The following is a 10,778-nucleotide window of genomic DNA, read 5'->3' on the forward strand; positions in this document are numbered from 1 at the left end:
CAGAAAGATCCGCTTCCATCAGGAATCGCAACAAAGTATAAATAATAAATAATAGTCATACTAACAGTATGACCAATTAATATCTTTCTTTTCATGCATCAAAATCTCGAAGTTGTGACAATATTTTATACGTTTATCGATATTTACTTTACCGTGCTTGATAATATGTGACCTATGTGACGGAATGCTCAATAACGACAATTATTTGCATTGCTGTAATCTAACGTATATAAAGTAAGTGATTAGTTGGGTTATTCAGCCGCGTTCGTGTCAGTAGTGGGTCCGTAAAGCCAAGATGCTGTCTGCTCGTGTGTTGGTTTTACTCGTGTCCTGTTTGACAGTTTTTTGCGAAGGTAGGATGGATAGGAATAGTTATAGCGTTAGTTCTTATGATTGTCTATTTTATCTAGGAATTCGTTTATGTTGATTAACAATATTGTATAAGCTCCAGCGAGGTGTGAAAATGTGAACTTTGAATTGTTTTACGTAATTATAACAACCTTACCTTACCTCTCTTTCGATTTATGGTTTCAGAATAAAAAAATATCTTCAAGAAAACCTAAGTTTTTCAATTGAAATCAATAGTGTGGGGTTATTTTTTTTAGAATTCATTAAGAGAACTATTTCAAACTAGAATACCTATTATGAAAAAGTAAAATTCCACTAGTAATTGATAAAAATAACAATGACTCTTAGAATTTGAATTATACTTTCACCCTTTTTTTATTAAGTTTACAAGTCGTTACTAGGGATGGCGATCTGAGATCGATTAATCGAAGAATCGATTTTTCGAGCAGAAAATATCGATTTTTTAAATCGATATGAAGTACTGTGTCGATTCACTGAATCGATATATCACCCTTGAAAATCGACATTCGATTTTTTCTGTTTTGGTATAAACCATACAATTATTTGCATTTAGTTGAATGTGCCTGAATTATAAGAGTGCTGCCGGTTAAAGAGTTAACTACTCATAAACTCGCGAGATGGCTGTATGTTTAGTTTCCTTTACTCGCCTCTCTTTAATAAAAAAGTTACGTTAGTAGTCTTTGACTTTATGTATCTATAATCTGTGACGATTGATATTGCAATTTGCATTATTCATTTGTTGTTGTCGTTTATTAAATACTGTTATTAGCATAATATAAGTATTTTCATGATTGATAATTGATTTTCATCAGATTTTTATGTAGTGTTTGTTGCGAAATAATAACTAATTGAGAGTAGGTAAGGTAAGTAAATAAGTAAAGCACTTCTTATTTTTCACTTTGACGCTATTATTTTCAGTTTGTTCTGTTATTGACGTGACAACGTCTTAAATTAGGTTGCGACTGGGAGTCACTTATGAAAAAGTGTAACGCTCGGTAACGTTACGATGAGTCACCGAACGAGAGAGAGGCCCGCCGAATGCCTTGCGTCTCTCTCCCACTCAACTATGATCGAGAAAAAGACGTTGTCACGTAAAATCTTCGCCCGTAAAACCGACTTTACAGGCAACCATTTTTTGTTTGATATCCTTATAGTTTGATACGGTAATAAAAATAATTGTTATTTTTGAATTCCCTGGTTTTATTGATAAGATATCGTTAATTGCAATATTAATCTTGTTTTTAGTCAAATTGATACAAATTTACATTGTAAATGCAAACTTGAAAAAAAGATCGATTTTTTAAGAATCGATTTTGTAGGCCTCGATTTTTTCGTGAATCGATTCATTAGACTACGATTCGAATCGATTTAAAAATCGATCTTTTTCGTAAAGAATCGCCATCCCTAGTCGTTACAATACCTGCGTGATTTCTTATTAAAAACAATAAACTGTATCTTTTAAATTTATTCTTTAGAAATTGGAAAAAAATTATGCGAACGACTCGATTTAATTAAAGTTGATATTATATCTTTTAAATTCTTAGAAATACTTATACTCTAATCCAAAAATATATAGGTATCTTATATATAAAAATGAATCGCAAAATGTGTTGGTAAGCGCATAACTCGAGAACGGGTGGACCGATTTCGATAATTCTTTTTTTATTATATTCCTTGAAGTACGAGGATGGTTTTTATGTAGAGAAAACGTAAATATGTACCACGGGCGAAGCCGGGGCGGACCGCTAGTTATAATATACAAACTTTAAATCATGTTTCACACTCCCAAAAGTGCTTCTGAATAAAGTTACAACTAAAATGTTATCTCAAAATATATTTAACAAAATGCAATCAAAAGATTTAAAACAATTTTCGGTCAAGCGCGGTTATCATCACATGGGATAATATTAAACGTAAATTAATTTCCTTTACACGCAATTTTAAAGCTCTTATCAGTTAAGTTTTATTATCGCCAGAAAGTGTTTCTTCGAAAAATACATTTTATGAATTGTTTCTACACTTCAGGGAATTTACTAATAATTCCGGATCATGGATATCATATTTTAACGTAACATAACAAACAACATTAACATTTTGACTTGTTTAGATGCTTTCACAGAAATATTCGCGCTATATAGAGCAAGGCTTTTTTTATGGTTTTTATGAATAAAAAATATATTATGTTGAATCTGTGGTACTTAACTGAATTCAAAAACACTGAAAAAATCAGAAAATATTAGACTCAGTTTTAAACTTATTTTTAATTCAAACTTTCAATACAATAATTTCACGAGTTTATGTTAAGAGCGTGTTTTTATTTTTATTTTTTACACTAGGTAGATAATAATATATAATTCATATTTTCTTTCTCGTGTTTGTATATGTTTTATCCATATAAAAATAACCGAACATAAAAATCCTTAATTATCCTCTCAAATCGGCATCACGCGTGAACGGGTGGACCGATTTCGATAATTCTTTTTTTATAATATTCCTTGAATACCACGAAGCCGGGGCGGATCGCTAGTTTCATATATTTTTACATTCATACTTAGTACTATGCATTACTTACTATTTATATTACGTATAGTTATGTACCTATAGGTATGTATGTATTATCATAGGTTTTCATACAAAGTTTACTTCATGACTCCATGTTATTATTGACAATTAACAGATTATGGACTCAAAAGCATATATTATATTGAAAATAAATAAGGATTTAGAACCAATCATTGAAACCGATACATCTGCGCAGCTTCTTTCATTTTAATACCTTACAATTAATAAACTTAATAAGGAAAAAACAAACGAAATAAAAATATGCAAAACCCCAATCAATCAACGGCAACACCCGCATAAATTGTAAGATTTGAAGCAATCAGTAAATGTTTAACAGGCTCAATGAACTTCAATGATTTGCCCAATAAACGCTCAATAGGTAAGGTGTCAATGGAGTTAAATTGTCATTGATTATACGCCAGACGTTCAGCGGTCAAGGTCGAAAATAGAATGAGGTTACAGGTCAGCTATAGATGATCATTTTATAAAACGTGTTATAAAAGATCGTAAATGCTCTTTGACAGCTACCAGCCAATTCAAACGCGAGAGTATGCAGATTTTTATATGGCTCTGCAAACCGCTTCTGAACCCTAAAATTATATTACTGGTCTTTTTCTGTATAGTGTGAATTTTTACAATGTATTTAATGAATGTGTAGATCAAGTACGTTATTAGATATTAAAGCCGAAGTTTTCATATTAGTTTTGATTATTTTACTACCTACAAATCCTTAGTGTAATGCATAATGAGATCAATATAGATGGAGCATACTGATTCTTTTTTAATACAGTATTTTGTGTTTAGGACGTAATCTACCAATTAAATTTTAACGCGTAGCACATCTTTCTTTTTGATTGAAGTTTTCGAGCTTAATCACTAAATTACTACAAGATCCTTAAATTTTGTCCCTTGAAATATTTAATTTCAAACCATTTTATTTATATTTCAGACTCTTTTCTCTCACCATGTGACATAACCGATACGGAATGCTTGCGAAAGTCGACACAAACCTTTTTATCGAAAACTGCAGCGGGTGTTCCCGAGTATGATATAAAAGCTATTGATCCACAAATAATACCATCTTTGGATATTCTATTTGATGAAGAACTTGGTGTGTGGAACCACTATAACGACTTAACCGTGCTTGGATTGAAGAATCAACAATTATCTGCATTCAGGTTAGTGTTACATTTTCTGCAAAATATAAAATATACTTATTTCTTAAATAACTAGCTTAGCGCCTGCGGCTTCACCCGCTTCGTCTTTAATCCTAATCACTACATAGGTACCTAGTATAAAACAAGAACGGAGAAAGCGACTTTGTTTTATGTATAGGTACTACTACTAAGTACCTAGTGATAATTATGAATATCAAGTACCTACCTATGAACATAGTATCGTATCTATTATAACATATTTAATAATATCCAAATACTTTTAATATGGAAACTGAATAGCAAATCTTTAGACGAAAATCATATAAGCCAAGTAGCTTTTATCTATCAGCATTTTCTACATTAGGATAAATGAAAACAGTAATACCATTAGTATGTAATACAAAGGTCTTGAATACTTACGCAATTGAGTAAACATACTCCTTTATAAATCCTTCACGATAAACCAAATATGTAATTATTGTAAACATTTGTATTGGGAACACAATATTGTAATTATGTAGATAGGTAACTACCTACATGAAAATATTCCATTGCTCTCCCTTTTATTTTTAACTTTCCGATGCCTAATATTATATTGTTTACTTATTATAATATAAACTAGTACAAAATTTATAACTTATCAACAAGTTCTTAGGTAATATTAATAAAATTTAAAATGCTACAGTTGGTAGGTACATTTGATTTATTGTAATGTTTAGGTACGTATAAATGCAACGCCTACATATTCGTAATAATGTTGCTTGTTGATAACCAACTTTATGTATAAAAAGTTACAGGCGCTCGTGTTTATTATGGAAAAATAACAAAAACTGTAAGAGAACGATACCATCGGACAAGATTTCCATAAAATTTTATTGTTATATTGAGTGCATTTTATTGTTTTATATGGAAAATAAACTGATCCGTCATCCCCAATTAAATTCATTTCAATCTAAGTCTCATAAACCACGCAATTTAGATATGTTTATAATATCAAACTTGGAGCAGAATAAAAATATTACAATCTTATTATATATAGCTTTTTATTAAAGCAATTCAAGCGTGCGCAAATTATATACGTAGTTACCTATCTATTTATATATGTATTATGTATGGCGATTGGCTTGACCACATGTCCACATCAAAGTTTACTATCATAGCGTAACAGCAAATTAGCTAGTAACTCATCTGAACTCCTATTCCCTATAATCTAATTTATAAGCAGTCACAAAATTATACATTTTGGGATGTGGATGTAGTTATAATAACTAATGTACGTGAGTCATACTTCTTTATTTACAAGAGTTGTTTTTTCCATCTTTCGCGTTTAAACTTTGATTACTAGGTACCCGATAGGTACTATGATACCTAGAATAGACCTTCTACTGCTATTATTATTCGAAGACATGTGTGTCATCCATGTGATATTAACATTAATCGAACTAATGAATCATTTTGATTGCAGCTTAGATAAAGAAACAAAGGCCGTAGAATTGCAAACAAAGGTGGACCTCGTTATTTCTGGGGACATCACCCTTGAGGCGAAGAAAAAAGAAAAATCATTACCGGGAACAATTTCAATTAAAGGAAGTGAGTATAAATTGTATTAACGACACCATTATTGCTACCCTTTAATTACATTGTTAAGGGCTAAAATTACATTTCAACGGTGAATTTTAAGGATTCGTCTAATGATTACGTTCAGGACATATTGATGCTTATAAATTCAAATTTTAATTAAAGAAAATGAACTTATCAGTTACATTTTTGACTTCATAAATTTTGTAACAAATATTTTTGGTATCATAACTAATGCCATAGTTCATTATATTTGTTATTATATAATTTTAAATCTTGAACATTTTGAAGCTGTCCTCTTTACTCTGTCATAAAAGAATTTAGTCTTAAATGATCAAATAACGCAAGTCACCAACTCCTGTGTGTGTAATATGTTGTTGACAGCTCGTTCCTTTAATAATTATTATCGATTATCCTCAATTATTCCATAATAAAGCGTTAATATGATCTGACTGTTCCATGTGATCATTTACAATGTGTAATTAATTCCACAGAGGCGTTGTGTACAGCCAAGTACAACTACGACTTCACAACCGATGACAAGGGCGTATCTCATTTCGTACTGGGTCCAGAGACGATTACCTGTGAACCTATTGGTGATCTTGATTTGCAGTTGAACCCTGAATTAGTAAAGGACATCAAAGAAGGTAATTAGAGTCAGTTTTGATGTAAGACCTGCGTATATTATGCGTATGGTGTTCACCGCAATCTAGCCAAGCTTATAGTTGCAATAATGTCCTCTCTACCTATATCTACACAATCATACTAAAACAGACCATTGTTCTCGTGATGTCGTTGAAATGTAACAATGTTAGAACAGTGCTATAATTATTCATTATATACATAGTATTAAACAAAATGTCCCTATGTATGCGTAGTTCTTTACCACGACGAAAATCGAAGAAGGTTCTAAATTTTACTATATTCAGTTTTAGACAAAGCCGATGGAGCCCTGGGCTTGACTTTATAGTATTCCCCAATGAAAACGTTATTGTTTACATCATTCATTTTTAAATAAATATCACATTTTACCATTTCCAGCTACCAACTTAAAAGAAGAAAAGGTATTCTGGGGATCGCACAGAGATGAAAATTATAAGAAGATCTTTACTACGATCGTCGAAAAGGCGTATGTAACAGTCGTGCACAATATAAGAGCGGCTGCCAAAGTACTGCCAAAGGAAGCATTCTTGAAGGGCCTTTGAAGTATTTTGATTCTTTTGTAAAATAAATAATATTGTTTCATCTCGCTGTGATCTTTTTTTAAGAGTACCCTACATTTCAACTTCATTGGTAAAGTCGAAATTTTACAGATTTATATACTTTGTTTATAATTATATCCTACTTACCTTAGTTGTAAATAAATTTGATAGAGCAAATTGTAATTATTTTTATTGGTAATTATGAAAAAGTGGATACTTACCAATCTAATTTCCAAGTCTATGATGAAAACTTGATGGAATTATGCCAGAATCTCAGAAAGTGAGACACGTTATTTCAGAACATATTCATAAATGTTTCAAATTTAAGAAAAGTACTACACTTTTATATTAAGAGTTAGGTAAGCAACCAATCTGCTGTGAAATATATCTGGAATATAAGTCACTTACAGTTAATACTGTAAATAATAATTAAAAAGATTAGATATGTTGAAAACCAACGAATTCTTTTTTCTATACATTACTACATACTTGATATTTTAGAGGAAAATGCATAGGTACCTACTTATCATTATGTGCATACATCCTCTCGAAATTCCAATTAGTCCTAAAACAATTTTCTTTTAAGAAAATACGTACAAAAATATTGTTTTGTTAAACGGATGGGTTTAAATAAATAAAATAACATTTGCATAAAAATCTACACATAAGTCTCGTTGATAAGGTTTTTGAGTGCAGTCAATAACCTTTGCAAGTTTAAGAAGGGTTATATTATGCTATCATTCGATAATAAATGTTCCGAATTTATTTATGTACCTAACCGGAAGTATAATTACTTTCTGTAACACTTGTTATTGTTACAATACTTGTTATTTCAATATATAGCGACTTTTAATTAATTTGCATAATATTAAAAATGCTCTTTCGTTTTTGCCAGAAGCTCTATTTTACTACCGGCATAGTCTCATACCTACAATAATGTTCAATGTATTGTTTTGCTCGCTTATTACTAAGGTACTAAAAACGTGAAATGTAAGTGCCTATTTATAGAGATAATATTATAATTGTTGACACTTTTATTGGCGACTCGCTTTAACATTTTAACAGGCCACACAAAGGAATGCTCCCAAAAACAATTCGATTTTATTTACAGCATTAGATAAATAAACACACTTTAGAAACAAATAGGTACCTCGTGTTTGCTGGGGATATTAGTTATTTCCCTGGCGGAGTAAAATATTTGATCATGAGAGAGATTTTTATAATTATATTTCTAATGATGTTTACTTGACAACCAGCGGCCCACTCAACGTTTGATTAAGCGTAAAAGGTACGAGTTTGAGAATAATCCCCTGTGTAATGACAGCCGTGTCATTAATTTCTCAAGTACGAGATTTAAGAAGTGGCCATTCAAATGTGGCACTAAAATACCGTAAGTGTGCGTCCACACTGAATGCGCGGTGGCGGCGGCCTAGGCGGGCGCGACGAGCGGGCGCTCGCGGTGGCCACACCGACGCGCGAGCTCAAGTAGCGGTTCGACGTTTTTCGGGTGTTGCAAACTTTGGACGATTTTCTATTTTTACTGGACAGTCCGATTTTGAGATGAGATCATTATAGAAGTTGTACACGAAATAAATAAAACAGAGGAATAACGGGTGAATCTTATATGAAGAATTGAGATTATACCCTACAAAATTACTGTGGTGTATATAAGTGTTTTAGATTGAATCGCACTTATAAATAAAGAAGTTTCACTTCAACAATTAAGTATTTACCGCTATTTTACGAAAAACAATAAAGGATATAATATAAGAAGTCGAGCGACAAGACCGAACTGGTTTGATACCCCCGCCGTCCGCGCATTGGGTCGCTTGCTGACTAGGCCCGTAGTGTGGCCAGAACGCGCGGATAGGAGAGTTTGAAAACTACGCGCACTGGCTCGCTCATTACCGTCGCACTAGGCTTCCGCCATAGTCATTTCAATGTGGACGCAATAGGCGCGTTTCATACGTTTGATATTTCGCGCCCGCCGTCGCAACCGCGCTAGGCTCGCAGTGTGGACTTACACTAAGAATTAAATCAAATCGCGTACATTATTGAGATAATAAAACATTTTAATGGGCATTTATTATTAAGGAGCAGAGATGTGTGATGCATAATTTGCATAACAACTCATCATTTAAATGTTGAGATGCAATAAAGATTAAATAATATGAATTATTTTGCAAGGTCTATCAATAATATTTACATTTGCATATTTTTGGAAACTTAATAGTTTTATGAACTAGGTATTTAATACCGTTATTTAATAAATCATCTGACTCAATAACAAGAAAAATAATAATTTTATGTCTGTTATTCTTATTATAACAGACAGATATTTAACAGTAAGCTTATATACTTAATATAAACTAGATCCTCGCCCGCGGTTTCGCTCCTAAACATTCCATGTTATCGTGCGAAATTTGATCTTCACACAAATTGCTTTTCCCTAGTTCATCTTTATAAGGGTTGATCAAGTAATTAAATTAGAAATTAATTCGTGGGCTTAACTCTTCGATTGTATAAAGTCAAGTGAAGTGAAATTTCATTAATCTCAGTTTAGTCATTAGTGGTTTTCCGGGAACGCGCCAACATGCGGATTAAAAATTAACTTAAAATACATTTAATTATAAACAAGACGTATGTATATCTTGTGAATTCAAATGACATAAATAAATCGGACAAAAGTATTGGACCGAAAAAAAGGTAACAGTTTTTCTTTTGGACGATTATGACGTCATAAATTCCTTTCCGCTTTACGATCATTTACTTGTTTAATTTTATTTGACATTAATGATTCAAACAATGCTATAAAATAGGTACCTTCATTATACATAATATGAACCGGGGAGGTCCCACACGTATGGAGTTGGAGATATTTGACCGTTAAGTTAAATGTTGTAGTTTTCCTTGGACAGATAAATGGGTTTTTGACTAAAATCATATATTTTGTATTGTAGGTTAAAAAATTGGCTTGGCCCAAGGATTTATCGAGGTTTGTCCTCGTAGACAATACAATAATTTGAAGTATTTTTCCAAGATGTTAATAATTTTCCAAAATGTCTTTATTATTTTTTTTTAGTTATAAAATTTATCGTGGCATTGAAAACAAGTCCTTTAAAGAGAGAGGGTTATTTTGAAACATTTACCATGAATGATATTTATTAATTATTTTTAATTTCAAAACTTTTAAAAGCATTGAATTATATAGGATTATGATTTCTGTTTTCTGTACATTAATAATATCTATTTAATTGCGAATTTTTGTAATTTACTTTAATATTACACCTAATTTCTAATTAAAATTTAATACAATTGTTACAGGATATCATAAATAATAGACAGGTAATATAAAAATACGCTTTGACTAACACGTGACTTATGTCCTGGATAACGTAATTTTATAAAATTCTCATAAATATTTAGGTAAATATATTTATACAAAAAGCAGGTAAAAGTTCGACAAATTAACTAACAGTAAAGATACCTATCTGTTTATTAGGTATATTTTAATTTGTCACCAGATTACAGATCAATAAATAATCTACGTATAAACCAACAATTACTGCTGTTTATTTGTCTGGCTAGAACTCGATAATGGCAATTTAGGTTTTAAAATACATATTTGTAAAAGTTAAGTGTTCAAAGGGACTGAAAAATCAAAAATAATCACAACAGAAAATGTTTTTCATAAATAGTTTCATAGTAGTAGGTAATAGTAATGGGAAATACGCTTGCTCTATATGTAGAGTATCATTTTATTTTTATATTATTATTTGAAGTTAAAATTAATACAGCATTCTTATTATCTGTCAAAAGATTTTTCAAAAAGCCTCACCGGAAATTCCATCCGAAATTGGACAAAACCACAAAATACGCAAATTTTTACAATATTAATAAACTGTACACA

At 31.2% G+C, this 10,778-nt stretch overlaps 1 protein-coding gene across 1 annotated transcript; it reads left to right on the forward strand.

Moving 5' to 3' along the window:
* Positions 1–236: 236 nt before the first annotated feature.
* LOC149902927 (juvenile hormone-binding protein-like) lies at positions 237–6,915 on the forward strand. Its single transcript, XM_090109350.1, has 5 exons — positions 237–353; positions 3,881–4,109; positions 5,554–5,678; positions 6,161–6,313; positions 6,708–6,915. The coding sequence occupies exons 1-5, from the start codon at positions 296–298 to the stop codon at positions 6,869–6,871; spliced, it is 729 nt and encodes a 242-aa protein (XP_089965476.1). The 5' UTR covers positions 237–295; the 3' UTR covers positions 6,872–6,915.
* Positions 6,916–10,778: the final 3,863 nt, after the last annotated feature.

Source organism: Colias eurytheme, chromosome 14 (genome assembly GCF_061535395.1).
Source record: "Colias eurytheme isolate Ceu_HAF_F1 chromosome 14, ilColEury1 Martin Lab GWU primary, whole genome shotgun sequence".
Taxonomy (NCBI): Eukaryota; Metazoa; Arthropoda; class Insecta; order Lepidoptera; family Pieridae; genus Colias; species Colias eurytheme.

Bases quoted from the DNA above. Each gene is read 5' to 3' on its own strand.
- LOC149902927 (XM_090109350.1), top strand. From the start codon at position 296: ATGCTGTCTGCTCGTGTGTTGGTTTTACTCGTGTCCTGTTTGACAGTT. The intron at 354-3,880 runs GTAGGATGGATA...TTTATATTTCAG, and splicing joins TTTGACAGTTTTTTGCGAAG to ACTCTTTTCTCTCACCATGT. The intron at 5,679-6,160 runs GTGAGTATAAAT...TTAATTCCACAG, and splicing joins AACAATTTCAATTAAAGGAA to AGGCGTTGTGTACAGCCAAG.